This window comes from Oryctolagus cuniculus, chromosome 6 (genome assembly GCF_964237555.1).
Source record: "Oryctolagus cuniculus chromosome 6, mOryCun1.1, whole genome shotgun sequence".
Lineage (NCBI taxonomy): Eukaryota > Metazoa > Chordata > Mammalia > Lagomorpha > Leporidae > Oryctolagus > Oryctolagus cuniculus.
The window spans coordinates 38,353,905-38,371,821 of NC_091437.1; the positions used below are offsets into that span (position 1 = coordinate 38,353,905).

The window sequence follows — 17,917 nt, forward strand, 5'->3', positions numbered from 1 at the left end:
TTTGATCACTATACTGTGGTATATAAAATGTTAACAGATGAAACTACATAGAAACATTTTTACTGCTGGCTATGGTTTGGATACAGCTTGTCTCCTCCAGATACATGCTGACATGTGGTTCCCAAGGTGACAGTGTTGAGAGACAGTAAGGCCTTTCAGAGGGGATGAGGTCATCCGCGCAGCTCCGGTAGGACTGGATTGGGTATGCGGCTGGCCTTGTCCTGTCTCTTCGGCAAGCACCCACCTGCCCTTCCACCAGGAGGCCCTCATTAGAACCCAAGCAGTGTGGCTCCAGGCTCTGGGCTTCCCATCTCCAGAGCTGCAGGCCAAAACAAACCTGTATTCCTCACAAGTCCCTCAACCTCAGCAATTCTCTCATAGCAACAGAAAATGGATACATTTTTGCAACATTAGGGGCATCATACTATTTTCTGGATGAATTATGATTTATTTAACCTAATATGGGAAGTTTGTTTCTCATGATTAGAAATGATACAGACTTGGGACTGGTGGATGGCGCAGTGGGTTAAAGCTCTGGCCTGCAGCGCTGGAATCCCTTATGGTCGCCGGTTTGAGTCCCAGCTGCTCCACTTCTGATTCAAGTCTCTGCTATGGCCTGGGAACACAGTGGAAGATGGCCCAAGTCCTTGGGCCTCTACACCCACCTGGGAGACCCGGAAGAGGCTCCTGGCTCCTGGCTTCAGATAGGCCCAGCTCTGGCTGTTGAGGCCATTTGGGGAGTGAACCAGCAGATGGAAGATCTCTCTTCCTCTGTCTCTTCATCTCTATAACTCTGTCTTTCAAATAAATAAATAAATCTTTTAAAAAAATATACAAACTCTCCTTTTGCATTCATCTTTGTAAATACAAAAGATTCTTAGGATAAATTCCAGAAGTGAAATTGGTAGATTAGAGGATTATAGTTTTTTAAAAAAGATTTATTTATTTATTTGAAAGGCAGAAATAGAGAGAGAGAAAGAAAGGGAGGAGGGGAGGGAGGGAGAGAGAGAGAGAGAAAGAGAGAGGGAAAGAGGGAGAGAGAAATAGAGAGAACAAGCTTTCATCTTCATCTCCCAGGTCGAAGCCAGGAGCCTCTTCCAGCCAGGTGGGTGCAGGGGCCTAAGTACTTCGAGGCCATCCTCTACTGCTTTCCCAGGCTCTTTAGCGGGGAGCTGGATTGGAAGTGTAACAGCTGGGACTCAAACCAGAATCCATATGGGATACCAGCACTGCAGGCCAAAGCTTAACCTTCAATGCCACAGTGCCGGTCCCGAGGGTTACACATTTTAAGACTTACATTTTATAAAATGGTCTTTAAGAAAAGCCATAGCAAAAGGGACGCCCCTGTTTGCAGAGTTTAAGGCTGTTTTCAAAATTCTTTCCAAGACTAAACCAGTATTTAAAGATGCAGATCAACAGTCTTTGCACATGACTACAGAATCCTTCTGCTCGTCCCCATCAGCCTAAATTAGCTCTAAGTGGCTTTAAGATATCAGAGAAGGAAAAAACAAAAAGCAAAGTTATCTCCTCCCAGGGAAGAAAGTCACTCCTGGAGGCATTAACAGGAATCTAGGTGTCCCTGCCAGACACACATGGCATGGAAGATTACTAGAAAATACATTGTTATCCCTCAGCCAGCTGCTACCTCCAGGGCAACAGAGAACTAGCTGATGGGAAACTTGTTTGTTCACACACACGTGGTTAGAGGAAAAATTAACTTCTTTTTTTGACTTTCAGAGTGTCAGAGTAGAAAGAGCTCTTAATAGTCAATTAATCCAACTCTTCACTTCACAGCCAGGATGACTGAGACTGAGACTTTGGGGAAATTGCCCATTGCCCCATAGGAAATCAGCCCAGAGCTCGAGTCTGGACAAACGACTGCTCAGTTCTGGTTCTGCTCTGTGACTCTTCCTATCAGAATAGCTGGCAAAGCCTGCTTCCCTCAATGTATACTCTTCCATATCTGACGCTTGAATGGTAGCCCTGGCACTAGAAAGTAAACAATTTCTGTTACATTTACACTTGGTCAGTTTCTAGGATATTGGGACAAATGACATATTTAAAAAAAGATTTATTTATTTGAAAGGCAGAGTTAACAGAGAGGGAGGAAGAGATCATGTGCTGGTTCACTCCCCAAATACTGCAAAAGCTAGGGCAGGGCCAAGCCAAAGAAATCCATGCAGCTCTCCCACGTGGGTGACAGGAGCCTGGAAATCCATTCAGCTCTCCCACAGGGTGAGTTGGGCCAACTTCCGCTGATACTCCAGGTGCATGAACAGGAAGCTGGATTGGAAGTGGAGCATCTGGGACTTGAACTGATGCTCACATGGGATGCTGCCATTGCAGGCGATGGCGTAACCCACCGTGCCACAGTGCTGGCCCCCCAGTGACACTTTTCTCCCAAATGAAGCTGATAATAAGAATGGTTGAATAGGATTTTGGATCAGAGGTACAAAGGCCACAGAAGAAATCCAAAACCAAAACAGGCGTCTCTTGAGAGGCATCCATCCTAACCTACGTCTTTTAAATATTTTTCTTGGAAAGATAAAGAAGTCACTAATTAAGATAGAGATGTTGGGGTTTGATGAATATATATATAGCATCCACATGGCAGTCAAACAGGGATGGGAGGTAGGGAGTGCTGTTAGAATAAAAATAGAGAATTATGCATAGACACCTGTGGAGTTGGCTATGGAATGGTTGACGGGTTGGATCAAATCATAGAGGGCTTGGTATGTCCCGAATATGCACCCCAAAAAGCCTAGGATGCTGATCATGATGTCCTTTGCAATGGTGGCACAGCTCAGATCCTCAGAGTAAAAGGTGGTGATCTCCAGGAGGGGCGGGATGATGAGGGCCAGGGCGCTGCTGCTCACGGAGCCCACCAGGGAGATGACCAGGTCCAGGCGGGGGATGAGAATGGCGGAGACACCTGCAGAGGAACTTAGGGTCACTGAGGGTTCCTGCAAGAAGGGAGCTCAGAAACCACTGCTTTGGAGCCCTACATTTCCATATAAGCCTGAGAGCCTGGGCAGTAGGTCAGGCACTGTGGCTCTACACTGCCACCACCCCCACTCTTTTTTTTTTTTTTAAAGACTTATTCATTTGAAAGGAAGAATGACAGAGAGAGAGAGGGAGAGAGGGAGATGGGGAGAAGAAGAGGGTGGGAGGGAAAGAGGGAGAGGGAGGAGAGGGGGAGAGGGAAGAAGGCGGGGAGGGAGGAGACGAGGAAAGGGGGAGAGGGAAAGAGGGGGAGATGGGGAGAGGGGGACAGAGATTGTTTGTGCATTGATTCATTTCCCAGATGGCTGCAGTGGAACTGCATAGGGGTCTCCCATGTAAACTGCAGGGGCCCAAGCTCTTAGCAGGGAGCCATATCAGAAGTGGAACAGCTGGGACATGAACTGGTGCTCTGATATGGGATGCCAGTGTTGCAAACAGTGGCTTACCCTGCGGCACTGTGCTGCCACCCCCTCCCCTGCTCCAACCACCAAAACAGATGCACTTCCTTTCCTATTTCCTAGCGGGTTTTACCCATGAACTACTTGCTGGGAGACTCCTCTACCACTCAGCAGTTACAGCCTCTTCACTGTAGATGGGGGAATCCGGAGCTCTGGAGGGCACTGGGCTTGCCTACTGTCACCCGGGGCTGAGATGAGAATCCCCTGGGATGCCTGACCTAAATCCTCTCCAGTGCAGCCCTTCACGTACACTGAACAACTTGCCATGCCATAGCAAATCAACAAACGCTTGCTCCTTATGTAAACACTGAATCGAACTTTGTTCTCTCTGTATCACAACCTTTCTTAGACAAAAGGATGGATGGGCTCTCAACTACTAATTGTCCTAGATTTAAAAGGATCCTAGTAATTAAGTAGTATATAAAATAGGAAGGCTGAGACAGGCATTTGGCCTAGCGATTAAGCCTGGGTTAACCACAGGTTGTGGGTTCGAATCCTAGCTCCAGGAAGCAAGCTTGTACCCATGGACGTTGGGAGGTTGAGGGCTGGGGACTCACTCTTGAAGACCACCACCAAGCAAAGGATGTATAACATCCACCACACATGTTCTAAAAACAGCATGTTTTCAAAACCTGGACATATCTCTTCATGAACAAACACCACAGTATTAGCCATGTCAGAGATGCCACCAGGATGAGCTTCCGCATGAGCCGCTCCCTGTGCTGTAACCGGGGGTGTCCACTTCAGTCTCGGGGCTTTAGGAACATCTTCTTTGCTTTGATGGGCTTATGTAAACACTGAATCGAACTTTGTTCTCTCTGTATCACAACCTTTCTTAGACAAAAGGATGGATGGGATCTCAACTACTAATTGTCCTAGATTTAAAAGGATCCTAGTAATTAAGTAGTATATAAAATAGGAAGGCTGAGACAGGCATTTGGCCTAGCGATTAAGCCTGGGTTAACCACAGGTTGTGGGTTCGAATCCTAGCTCCAGCTCCTGATTCCAGGTTCCTGCTAATGGTGGACCCTGGAAGGTAGCAGAGATGGCTCAAGTGATTGGGCTCCTGCCACACATGTGGGAGACATGGATGTGTTCCCAGCTCCTGGCCTCAGCCACCCTGATCCTGACCATTGTGGATAATCTGGGGAATGAATTCACTTTCTTTGCACATCCCAAATAAAAATTAAATAAAGTCGCATACTCCCCATCTTTTCTATAAACACTCTTAAGTCTCCATCTCTTATATATACTGTGAACATGGATTTTCCTTAGGAAATCCATGATTTTGATAATGTTTGAATGTTTGATAATGTTTGAATGAATCCATACCTGATATAATTTTATACAACCCTGTGATTTTCTATGGACAAATTGGAGGAAACATGCTCTAGAAAGCATCCATACCAGTTTTCTGGGTCCTTAAGAAGGCATCGCCTCCTTCTGAATTACTCTGAAATACCCCATCAGAGCAGGAGGGACACTCGCACTCTCACAGCTGGGACAGCTGTCTGGCCACAGCTTTCCTCCATCAGCGGATTAAGAAGCTGCTTACCCGAGGAGGTACAGACAGACATCAGCATCTGTCCCCCTGGAGGGCTCACACGGAGGGGACAGGGAAGACATTCAGGGATAGCTATAATGCAAGGTGGCCCAGAGGGTACCCAACGGGGTCCAGTTGTGGCCATGCCTACCTACCCCCAAGAGCCCTGGCACAGCTCCCCATGGCCCAGGCTCCTCGGAAACTGGCCACTCTGCACACTCTGGGACCTCACCTCTCATCTCTATGCTTTTAGTTCTCCAAAGGGGCCAGAGGGCCGGCGCTGTGGCACAGCAGGTTAAAGCCCTGGCCTGAAGCGCCGGCATCCCACATGGGTGCCAGTAATAGTCCCAGCTACTCCACTTCAAATCCTGCTCTCTGCTATGGCCTGGAAAAGCAGTAGAAGATAGCCCAGGTCCTTGGGCCCCTGCACCCGTGTGGGAGACCTGGAAGAAGCTCCTGGCTCCTGGCTTCGGATCAGCGCAGCTCTGGCTGTTGCGGCCATGTGGGGAGTGAACCAGTGGATGGAAGCCCTCTCTCTCTGTCTCTACTTCTCTCTGTACTCTATCTTTCTAATAAATAAAATAAGTCTTAAAAGGGGGGGGGCAGAGACAAATATTTGCTTCAGATCTGGCACAGCTTGCTTCCTACACATGGTGTATTCCTTACTGCTCTGTCTACCTCCTGCTCATCTTTCAGTTCTGGGCAGGACTCCCTGACCTGGCCCCGGCTGTTACAGGACCCTGTGACATGAAGAGCATTCCCTGCACTTGTGACCTTACTCACTGTGTAGTACCATGGCAGATTTCATCAGACCATGCTGTGATTTTCTGTCCTCGCACACATCTGCCACTGAGTAGGAGACTCTCTGACAACAGGGCCGCTATGCTCTGCATTGTGCATTGTTGTAGCTTTCGTGTCCAGCACAAGGCCAGGCATATTTAGGTGCTCAACAGATTGCTGAATGAACGAGGGGTAGCAGAACTGATGGATGAATGAAGGATGAGGCAGAGTTTTCTCATAATATTGGAAGTGGGGGGCCAGTGCTGTGGCCTAGCAGGTAAAGCCACCACCTGCAGTGCCAGCATCCCATATGGGTACCAGTATAAGTCTCAGCTGCTCCACTTCTGATCCAGCTCTCTGCTATGGCCTGGGAAAGCAGTAGAAGATGGCCCAAGTCCTTGGGCCCCTGTAATCATGTGGGAGACCTGAAAGAAGCTCCTGGCTCCTGCTTTGGTTTGGCGCAGCTCCGGCCATTGTGGCCAATTGGGGAGTGAACCAGCAGATGGAAGGACCACCACCACCACCACCACCACCACACCACCACCACCACCACCACACCACCACCCCGCATCTCCTTCTCTCTCTGTGTAACTCTGTCTTTCAAATAAATAAATAAATATTTTTTAAAAAATATCAGAAGTGGGTCATGGCATTAAAAGGTCAGGTTCTGTAACCACACTGTGCCTGATCGTGGGTGGCCCGAACCACTCCATCTTGCTCTTTAGCCAACACCCTTTATTTTAGGAATCATTTCTTTTAGGTACCTGGTATCTTGGTAGGGACCAGGAACTCCCTCTAAAACCTCAAAGCAGACAGGTGTGCTGTTTCTGCTGGCAATCAGCTCTGATGCCACTATCCGATAACCCATTATTTTGCTAGACACCTCCAAGAGTTACATGGTTTTTCCTGACCTCGTACTGAGACTCGATTCTCTTGACTTGAAACTCTGACTCCTGGAACTCCTTAAGACTGAATTTTCTTTCCTCTTTGTCTGATAATCCCACAGGCATTCAAGCACCAATATAAAGATCCTCAGGGCTTTTGCTTCTCCATAGCAAACATCCCTACTCCTTTTGTTCATTACTCATAGGCACCTTCTCCGATCCTCTTCTTCTGGGCGTGCTCTAGAGAAAGAATTCCCTAGTCCCCTTGATGATGCTTCCCAAGCATCTACAGCCACCAATGAGGGAATGAATGGACGGGAGAATGCAGAAAGGGAGGGAGTGATTAAGAGAGAAGGAAAGAACGCACCAATGGGCCAGCGCTGTGGCATAGTGGGTTAAAGCTACCACCTGTGATGCTGACATCACATATGGGCACTGGTTTGAGTCCTAGCTGCTCCAGTTCTGATCCAGCTCCCTGCTAATGGTCTGGGAAAAACAGCAGAAGATGGCCCAAGGGTTTAGGCCCCTGCCACCCATGTGGGAGACCAAATGAAGCTCTGGGCTCTTGACTTTGGTTTGGCTCAGCCCTGGCTGTTGCAGCCATCAGGGGGGTGAACCAGTGGATGGATGATCTCTCTTTCTGTCTCTCCCTCTTTCTCTGTAACTCTGCCTTTCAACAAAATAAATCAATAAATCTTTTTTTTTTTTTTGAAAGGCAGAGTTAGACAGTGAGAGAGAGAGACAGAGAGAAAGGTCTTCCCTCCGTTGATTCACCCCCGAAATGGCTGCTATGCCCGGCGTGCTGCGCTGATCCAAAACCAGGAGCCAGGTTCTTCCTCCTGGTCTCCCATGCAAGTGCAGGGCCCAATCACTTGGGCTATCCTCCACTGCCTTCCCGGGCCACAGCAGAGAGCTGGACTGGAAGAGGAGTAACTGGGACAGAATCCGGTGCCCCAACTGGGACTAGAACCCAGGGTGCTGGTGCTGCAGGCGGAGGATTAGCCAAGTGAGCTGCGGCACTGGCCTAAATAAATAAATCTTTTAAAAAAAATGAACCCAAAACCTCAGCCCAATTCTTCAGCAAGTCAGCCTCCTGGGGTTTTTCCCTAGAGTCAAACCCCAGTTTATTAATGATAGGAGACTTGATAGGAAGGAAAATGGTATGGTATGAGGGTAACAGGCTTTGGTGCTACACAACTCATGTTCGAATCCTGGCTCTGTCACTTAGCACTGACCTATTATTCTCTCCGCACCACCATTCCCTCAATTGTTAATGTTACATTTCTAGTATTAGATCATGTCGGCATAGTCATGGCATTTAGGAGGGAAATTGAACGAATGCTTCTTTCTCCCATAAATTAGCCAGTGTCCACTTTTTATGTGCAGGCAGTGGAGATTACTGTAATCTTTACTAAGCCATAGTTCTACTAAGCCCATTTTTTCAGGTGGAAAGGTTGAGATCCAGAGGGATGAAGTACTTGCCCCAGATCACAGAGAAAGCAAGGCAAAGCCAACAAGAGATGGTGAGATGCCACTGTGGCTCCCTGTCACAGCTCTGGGCAGAGGGTGTCCCCTTATCCTACTCACAGGTCAGGCAGACCAAGGCCGTGCGCACAGACAGGTCCACACACAGTGTCCAGCTCTCTGACACCTGGGAGATGGCGAATGGGATGATGATCTCGGCTGGGACGTGGAACTGGAGGGCATAGGTGAAGAAAATGCCAACAGAATACATCAGCTTGACCGACTGGTACAACCTGCGGACAAATCATCAAGAGGATGTGAAATGCAACACAGCTCCCAGGGAGGGCCAAGGAGGACGCACTCATGGCTTGAAAGCTGCTCACTGTCCCTGCGTTAAAGAAGTGGCTGCTGACCAAGAACTCGGGCCCGACTGGCCTCAGGCAATTTGAAAAGCTCATTAACTGCACACATCCCTGGAGATTCTGAGTCAATAGGCCTGTGGCTCAGAAACCTATGTTTTCTTTTTTATTTTTATTTATTTATTTATTTTTTTAACAGGCAGAGTAGACAGTGAGAGAGAAAGAGAGACAGAGAGAAAGGTCTTCCTTTTGCAGTTGGTTCACCCTCCAATGGCCGCCGTGGTGAGCTGATCCAAAGCCAGGAGCCAGGTGCTTCTCCTGGTCTCCCATGGGGTGCAGGGCCCAAGCAGGGCCATAGCAGAGAGCTGGCCTGGAAGAGGGGCAACCAGGACAGAATCCAGCGCCCTGACCGGGACTAGAACCTGGTGTGCTGGCACTGCAAGGCGGAGGATTAGCCTATTGAGCTGTGGCGCTGGCCTGGAAACCTATGTTTTCTAAAAAAAAAAAAAAAACTTTTTTAAAGGTCGTAGCTGCTTAAAGTAGTAGAAGTCATGCAGAGAGTAGCATCCCTCCTGCCCCTATTCCCAGTCTCCAGTCCCCTTTCCATAGGAGGCCACTCAGAGTGGTCTTGTGGCCTTTCCAGCAGTGATCTGCATCTACACAACCCTGGAGAACACAGGTGTCCGTGTGCACACACACACGTGCACAGGTACATGCACAGGCACACTCAGTGGTATTCCTCTTACACACTGTTGAACTTTGTATTTTTTTCCCAGCAAATATTTCTTGGAGATTGTTACTTATCAGTGCCAATAGATCTGGCTTTTCTACTCGTATTTCATAGTTGGTCAGTATTCTAACGGCATGGATATCCTGTAAATTTTTCTCAAGCTCACCATGTTTAGAATATTCCTGGTCTTTTACCATGTAAATACTTCTGCAAAGAATACCCTTGGACATTTATCAGTGTAGATACAATATACAACCCCAGAAGTAAAAATACGGTGGCAAAAATAATCTTAGAATACAAATAAAGTTAAAATATATTTTAAACTTTGATAGGTTATGCATGGTGCCCATTTGTTGCCCAAATGTTTGAAAGTAGCTGCTTGCCAAAACCACCTGTGAATGCATGCTAGGCTTTGCTATTGTATTTTTTAAAATAGGCATTTCCATTATTCTTTCAAATAGGAAACCGCCATTTTTAAATCTCTTTGCAAACTTCTTGCTAATGCGCTTTGCCCGTCTGTTCCTGGGTTGTTGGTCTTTTCTTATTGGGAAGGGCTATTAATTTAAGCCTGCCCTGGAGATTCTGAGGACCAGTCAGGTTCACAAAATCCTGATGGAGCTCAATACCCACATTTCTTTTTATTAAGCTGGAGTCGCAGGTCTGAAAGGTACCCTGCCCAAGGCAGCTGGTGGCATGCTAGATTGCCCAAAGAAATAACAGTATATTAGGGGCCGGTGCCGTGGCTCGATAGGCTAATCCTCCACCTAGCGGCGCCGGCACACCAGGTTCTAGTCCCGGTCGGGGCACCGGATTCTGTCCCGGTTGCCCCTCTTCCAGGCCAGCTCTCTGCTGTGGCCAGGGAGTGCAGTGGAGGATGGCCCAGGTGCTTGGGCCCTGCACCCCATGGGAGACCAGGAAAAGCACCTGGCTCCTGGCTCCTGCCATCGGATCAGCACAGTGCGCCGGCCGCAGTGCGCCAGCCGTGGCGGCCATTGGAGGGTGAACCAACGGCAAAAAGGAACACCTTTCTCTCTGTCTCTCTCTCTCACTATCCACTCTGCCTGTCAAAAAACAAACAAACAAACAAAAACAGTATATTAGGATGATGCCTTACTTGAATAAAACGAGGCAGAATTGCAAAGATGTTCCCCATTTTATAGTCATCACCAAAATACAGCGAGGTGGGTAGGGCTGGTGACATTTTCCCCCATTTTCTGGCTCTGTGCTACATGAGTGCTACAGCATTCCATTCATCTCAGAAAGACCAAGCTGGGTAAAGCCAACGCCTGCAGTGCCAGCATCCTGTATGGGCACCAGCTCAAGTCCTGGGTGTTCCACGTCCAAGCCAACTCCCTGCTAGTGTGCCTGGGAAAGCAGCAGAAAACAGACCAAGTCTTTGGGCCCCTGCACCCACATGGGAGACCTGGAAGAAGTTCCAGGCTCTTGGCTTCTGATCAGCCCAGCTCCATCCTTTGTGGCCATTTGGGGGATGAACGAGTGGGTGGAAGACCTCTCTCTTGGGGCTGGTGCTGTGGCAGTTAAAGCTGACACCCGCAGTGCCGGTGCCCCACATGAGCGCTGGTTCAAGCCCTGGCTGCTCCACTTCCAACCCAGCTCTTTGTTATGGCCTGGGAAAGCAGTAGAAGAGCCGTTGTTGCGGCCAACTGGGGAGTGAACCAGTAGATGGAAGACCTCTCTCTCCCTCTGCCTTTCTCTCTCTGTGTAACTCTGACTTTCAAATAAATAAATATTTAAAAAAAAAAACAAACCTCTCTCTCTCTCTCTCTGCTTCTGCCTTTGCTTCTCTGTAACACTTTTAAATAAATAAATAAATAAATATTTTTTTTTAAAGACCAAGCCACAGGGATTCCTTACAGGGCAAACAGCTAACACATGATGCCTCCTTCACGAGCACCAAGCCCTTCTCTCAGTACTTCCGTGGATTAAACGAGCCAATCCTCACCCTCTACGAGACAGGGCTACAGTGGTGTCTGCAGTGCACCGCCTACTTACTGCTAGGCACGTGGTGGAATCACACTTGTCACAGGCTTTGACTGCCCAATATACGTCACTCCTAGGTGAAGAGTCCCCAGGTTGATGGTCACAGGTGTGACTCACGGCGCCCTCGTCCACGCTAACCAGCAACATGTTAGAGAGGGCTGCTCCATCCAGGTTGGGCTCCAGCTCTCCTCTACAGGTTGCACAGCACGGGCATAGCAGAAAGCTCTGTGTGTTCAGTCCCAGAGATTGTGGAGTTACTTATTATTGGAGTATAACCTAGTCTACCCTGACTGATATGAACAAGCATTCACATCTTATTCTACAGAGGGGAGAAATGAGGCTTGTAAGATTAGGCAACTTGACCAAGGTCACAAAAGAACCGGGATGCAAATCCCATGGGTTAGCTTTAGAGGTGGTACTGACAGCTTTGTTACTATGACCCCAGTACTGCCATCGCAACAGTAACAGTTTACACTGGATGGTGCATGCTTCCCGGTCTGCCCCCAAAATGTTTTCTGAATGGATGGATGAATGAATACAAGAAATCTAGCAGGTTCCAACTGGAGCACAGCAACAAATGTGGGGCTGTTTCTGGAATTGGGGGCCTGAGTTACGTCCACGTGTGGGACTCCAGTCATTAGAGGTTTACTTTTTGTTGTTGCTGTTTGTTTCCCAAACATTCTCAGATCATTCCTATTTCAGGGGCTTTGCACTGCAGAGTCTGACAGATTGGATTCAAGTTTCAGCGTCTCACAGCACGAGCTGGGAAAGTCACTACAGCCTGTCTGAACATGAGCTTCCTGATCTATTAAACGGAGTTAGTAACAATAATACAAACTCATAGGGCACAGGGCAGTGGAAGACTGCAAGGAGGTATTGTCATGTACGTGGTGTAGGTCAGTGAAGCAATGTCTAGAACCATATACCAAACGGTAGGACTTCCACACAACTTTTACACGGTCTCTATATTAACTTCCACAAAGGAGGGAAAACATGTGCTGTTTGTCTTTCTGGGTCTGGCTTACTTGACTTCGCACACTGAGCTCCAGATCCTTCCACTGGGTTGCAAATTCTTTTTATTGTATATATATATATACACCACATTTTCTTTAACCAACCATTAGTTGATGGACATCTAGGTTGATCCCATATCTTTGCTGCTGTGAATTGGGCTGCTATAAACATGGAGTCAGCTATCTCTTTCATATGCTGATTTCATGTCTTTTGGATACACTCCCAGGAGTGGGGTAGCTGGGTCACAGGGTAGATCCATTTTTGATAACATACTCTACCTACTTTCCTCACATCCTCATCACTGTCATGAATCCTTCGTTCTGTGATATGAATGTCCCTGTTTTCAAGAAAAAACAGTACATATGTGTATGTATATAATATCTAATGTGAGGTGAATATGGCAGTATCTTTAAAAATATTCAATCTTAAACCTAAAAAGATAAATTTCTATAAAAAGAATTCAGTGAGGTAGTGCACAGTGCCTGGATTATGACACAGACCTATTTTTGTAATTAATACTAATATTAACAGTTAATATTTGTTGTTAATAACAGCTCAATGGCATGCCCCCTTCTGATACTCACTCTCAGATCCCAAGCCTCTCCCACCCTCACTGAGATGGATAGGGACATACCAGCAGTTGGGCAAGTTGAGGGTGATGCTGGCCTGGGTGTCTGCCCCAAACTTCATGTAGCCCAGTGTCCCCAAGAAGATGTAGAGGATGATGACCAGGGACATGCCCATGTACAGAACAAAGGAAAACTGCTGTGGATTCTTCATCTGGTTCTTGAGAGGCAGAACCTGGAGGTCAGAAAAGTTTGGGAATGAAAAGGTAGACAGAGACGTGGCACCGTGTGAGGGGCTGGGTTCCCCCGCAAGCACTGATCACTGATGGCCTCCTCTGGGCTGGTCAGAAGGGGCTGCTCCACGGGGCTCCACCCCTTTTTTTTTTTTTTTCACCAGGAATGCCTATGAAATCAGGCTGGTTGGTGAGCTCCCATGGGTTCCCCGTGTGTGGGCAGTGATTTGCCCTTGGTCAGGAGGAGGCCATATTCTGCACCTTTCTTTTTCTTTTTCTTTCTTTTTTTTTTCTTTGACAGGTAGAGTTATAGACAGTGAGTAGAGAGACAGAGAGAGAGGTCTTCCTTCCATTGGTTCACCCCCCAAATGGCTGCTACGGCGCCGATCCAAAGGCAGGAGCAGGTGCTTCCTCCTGGTCTCCCATGCAAGTGCAGGGCCCAATCACTTGGGCCATCCTCCACTGCCTTCCTGGGCCACAGCAGAGAAGGGGCTGGAAGAGGAGCAACCAGGACTAGAACCAGGTGACCATATGGGATGCCAGCACCGCAGGGGGAGGATTAACCAAGTGAGCCATTGCGCCGGCCCCTATATTCTGTGCTTTTCATAAGACCTGTACATTCAGACAACTGGAAGGGCAACAGGCCGCCCAGAGGAGCCCTGGGGGTCAGTCTTACCATGCCGACACCCTCAAACGTGAAGAGTGCTGTGCCGAAGAACAGCAAGAAGGTCTCCCAGTTGGCCATGAGGGGAAGGTCGCTGGGAAATGGGATCCCCTGGAAGAAAGCAAGAAAAGGGCGCTGGCCTCGCTCTGCTGTGGACGCCGTCCCCAGTCTCTGCCTGGGAGGAAGCCGGGTCACATCCACGTCGATGGAGGCCACTTGTGGTTGCAGCGCCCACCAAGATATCAGCCAATCTCCTCAAACAGCTACTCATTTATTCTTGTTGTAGCAAAAGGCACAATATATGAAATTTCCAATTTAAAGCATACAATTCACTGACGTTAAGTATGCTCACATTGTTACACACCCTTCACCATTATCCATCCCCATCATTCCCAATGGAAACTCTGCGACTACTAAATAGTAACACCCACTGCCCAGCTCCTGGTACTGCCTGTTGCACTGTCTGTCTCCATAAATCTGGCCATTGTTGAAGGTACCTAATAGAAGTGGAATCATAACATCTTTCTGTGTCTTATTTTACTTACCTTAACGTCTTCAAGGTTCATCCACCTTGTGGTGTGCATTGTCATTTCTTTTTAAGGCTGGATAGTATATTGTATGTATACAGCACATTTTGTTTGTCCATTTCTCAGCCAGTGGACGGTTGGGTTGTTTGCACCTTTTGGTCTTGGGAACCCTTTCATCCTTACATGTAGGGAAGCAGGAGAGAGGGAGGAGAAGGGACTCGCCCAAGGTCACTCTACAAGTTAGTGCAGAGGCCAGGTCCCCTGTTCCCCAGGCCTCTAATGCCTCTTTGCCATGCCTTCTCCCTGGGCTGTGCAGTCCATTGCCTGATGCAGCAGCTACCTAGGATCTAGGAGGAATGGCTCCTTTAATAGACCTCAGGGTGGAGAGAGTAACAGCTCCCCAGAGATGCCCAGGGCCTAACCCCTGGCACCTGAATATGTTCTGCTACATGGCAGGGGAAAAGTAAGTTTTCAGATGGGATGGATCTCGCTAAAATCAGCTTGAAATGAGGATATCCAGAATTAACCGGTGCACAAGGGTCCTGAAAAGACAAAGAGGGAATGAGAAAAGAAGCCCCGAGGTGGCAGCACAAGAAAGGCTCTGACGTGGCCGGTGTTGATGATGGAGGGGGCTTTGGGCCAGGCAGGCAGCCTCTGGAAGCCTCCAGAATCCAATTCCCCGCTGACGCCTCCGGCGTGCAGCCCTGTGGGCACCTTGATTTTAACCCAATGAGACCTCCCAAACTGTAAAACAAACCTGTGTTGTGTTAAAAGCCAATATATGTCTGATGTCTTGTTACAGAAGCCCTAGGAAACTAATACAACCAAAGACTTTCAGACTCAAAGAAATGGAACAATCATGGTGGCATTTTAGGGCTTGGGAAGCAAACTTACTGGAGTTAGTAGAAAAATGACTTTCTGTTTATCAGTTTCCTCATCTGGACCTTGAAGATAAAGATAGTACTTCTAAAACCATAGCATGGTGAAGAGTCGAACTGACATAAAGAACTTGTCAACAAGTAAATCAAATCCTTCTTTCATCACACACCCTTTATCTACCACATGTAGAATTTTTGCTGATTATTTGTTCGATGTTTATTTCCCCAGGAGGACGCCACCTCCATGAAAGCGACTCCCTGGACTTATTTTTCACCACTGAATCCCTGGCCCCGCCAACACTGCCTGCATCACAGCCTGTGTTCAGGAAATGCTTGCTGAATGACTCATCGTTATTCAAGGTGACAAGGACGATGAGGAGGAGGGTAAGGGTGTTGTTGCTGCGCTGCTGAGCTGGCATAGTTGTGGGGCACAAGTGTTTCCACAGGTCACCGTGGCAGGGATGCCCAGAGAAGGGGCTCACCTGCCTCACCTTCGCCTGCCCACTGTGATAATCACCCTCCCAGGTGTCTCAGAGGCTCTGGCCCCTGGCCCCCTTCTGCCGTGGCTTCAGGCACAGACCTGTACGATATACTCAAAGATCAGAGCCATGCTCCCCAGGGTGGTGACGCTGGCCAATGTTGAGAAGATGGACAGCACCTTGAGGTTCTGGACAAACACCAGTAGGATCAGGAAGGGCAGGATTATGAGCATGTAGAACCGGATGTCCAGGATGGGCCGCAGCACCAGGATCTTCCTGGGTTGGCAGGTCCTGGAGGTGACATGGGCTTCTTCCGCTATCTTGATACAGAGCACAGGAAAGGCAGTGCGGTTAGGCGAGTTGGCCTAAATACAGGGCACCCCGTTACGTTTGATTTCAGGTGATTAGCTGTTAATTGTTTTATATAAGTGTAGGCCCAATAATGCAAAGGACATTTTCATAGTAAAAAAAATGTATTCACTACTTTTCTGAAATTCTAAAAAATGAGGTTATCTATTTATTTTATTATTTTTTGGGGGGAAACAAATCTGGCAACCCTAACTGTAGTGCCTGTTGATGAGCTAAAAATTGAGTTGTCATATATTTGGTTGGCCAGAGGGTGGAGGAAGGGAGAGATAAGAGAAGATATTCAGCTAACACAGTCAGGCTAATCCTTCCCCTTCCCAAACATAAAAAGCAGGGATGGGGGTCTGGCACTGTGGCATTCTAGGTAAAGTCGCTGCCTGCAACGCCAGCATCCCATATGGGCATCCAGTCCTGGCTGCTCCATAGTAGCTCCCTGCTAAGGTGCCTGGAAAAGCAGTAGAAGACAGCCCATGTGGTTGGGCCCCTGCCGCCCAGTGGGAGACCAGGAAGAAGCTCCTGGCTTTGGACCGGCGCAGTTGTAGCAGTTCTAGCCACTGTGACTCAGCGGACAGAACCAAGGAGGAAGCAGCGAGGACTTGGTGCGGACTGCCTCCTATCGCGGAAGGGAAGGCGGCAGCTCGCATGCTTTATGTTTAGGTAGGCAGCTTCTGCATGACAACCCTGAGATTCTGAAAGCAGTTTTCAGCCTTCTCAGGGGCTTCTCTATGATCCTTTTAAAATGTTGCTCCCAGGGCTGACAGGACTTTCCCACGAGGTCTGATGAGGGCGTGGCAGTCCCGCTGCCTCCCCCCAGGGCCTGAAAGTGAGGTTTTACTAATGCAGCCCGCAGCCTGACAGCAGGAGCTCTGCTTTTCTCCCACCTGCCCAGGATACCTGCTGCAAGTTGTCTGCCATAAACATAAAATAAACACTGCAGAAGCCCAGCTGCGTGATGATTAGTAAGAAGCTGACGATGTACCTGGGGAAGAAAAGAACAGGCAGAGAGAGAAGAGAGACATGAATGTGGCTTTAGCAGAATGTGCTCATTTTTTGAAGCAATTATTTCTACTGCTACTTGCCCCCATTTTTTTAAATTTTGAAATATTTCAGGCCTACAGAGAAAGTTGAAGGAATAGTATCATTAATGTCTTTATGCCCTTTAAGTAAATATTCTGATTGCTAATTTTTGGTCTCAAATTACATTATATATGTATGTATCCATATATACATACACTCACACTCTTGCATTGTTTTCAGAACCATTTGAAAGTCAACTACAGATACAACACAATATCCAGAAAGTCAATTGGCCATTTTAAAACTATTATTGATTTCCTAGATATCATAAGTTGTTTTTATTTCTATAAGCCTTGCTCACTTCATAGTTCCAGGACAATGAAATCCCATTCTGCCTGATCAGAGGAGCTAAGATATAGAAAACCATTTTGGACACACTAACTTTTTACCAAGCATGGAAACACCATAGGGGGAATGATCAAATAAAATGCTGCTTTATATCCATGCTGGGGGTGGGGGGCACTGTGAGCCTCAAAAGTGTAAGTCGATCTATGGGTCCCAACATGAACAAAAATCAGAGCTACACTGACACAAGAAAGAAAAGGCCTTCCAAAAATGATTCTAAGTAATGTACAAGAAAATATAAAGCCAACGCTAAATTTCCATTGGCACACATCTACCGAGGTACATGGACAGTACACAAAGTGTGGACGGCTGTTTACCAGCTAGGGGAGGGGTTGCTGGGGAATTCTCTAGATCATTTCATAGTCTCCAGTAAACATGTCCATCAGAGACCCGTGCAGCTAGAAACTGAGGAGAGCAGGTGCAGACAGTCCCTGGTCATCACTGCTGCCGCCAGGGCCACAACTTTCCCCACGCGGAGTGGGCCCTCAGCCAGGGGTCAGTACCTTCCCCACGCGGAGTGGGCCCTCAGCCAGGGGTCAGTACCTT

General features: G+C 47.9%; 1 protein-coding gene across 5 annotated transcripts in view; it reads right to left on the reverse strand.

Moving 5' to 3' along the window:
- Positions 1-17,917, reverse strand: part of SLC36A3 (solute carrier family 36 member 3) — a 27,889-nt gene continuing 9,972 nt past the window's right edge. For 2 of the 5 annotated variants that reach the window (XM_051844392.2, XM_002710169.5), the window contains 6 exons: positions 16,844-16,928; positions 15,685-15,903; positions 13,712-13,810; positions 12,871-13,037; positions 8,256-8,425; positions 1-2,932 (listed from right to left, as the gene is read on the reverse strand). In XM_051844392.2, the coding sequence (XP_051700352.1) occupies positions 2,664-2,932; positions 8,256-8,425; positions 12,871-13,037; positions 13,712-13,810; positions 15,685-15,903; positions 16,844-16,928 (1,009 nt within the window). In that variant the 3' untranslated portion in view covers positions 1-2,663. Of the gene's footprint in view, positions 2,933-8,255; positions 8,426-12,518; positions 12,574-12,870; positions 13,038-13,711; positions 13,811-15,684; positions 15,904-16,843; positions 16,929-17,917 lie in introns of all 5 variants that reach the window. The other 3 variants (XM_051844390.2, XM_008255279.4, XM_051844393.2) reach the window with 3 other exon arrangements.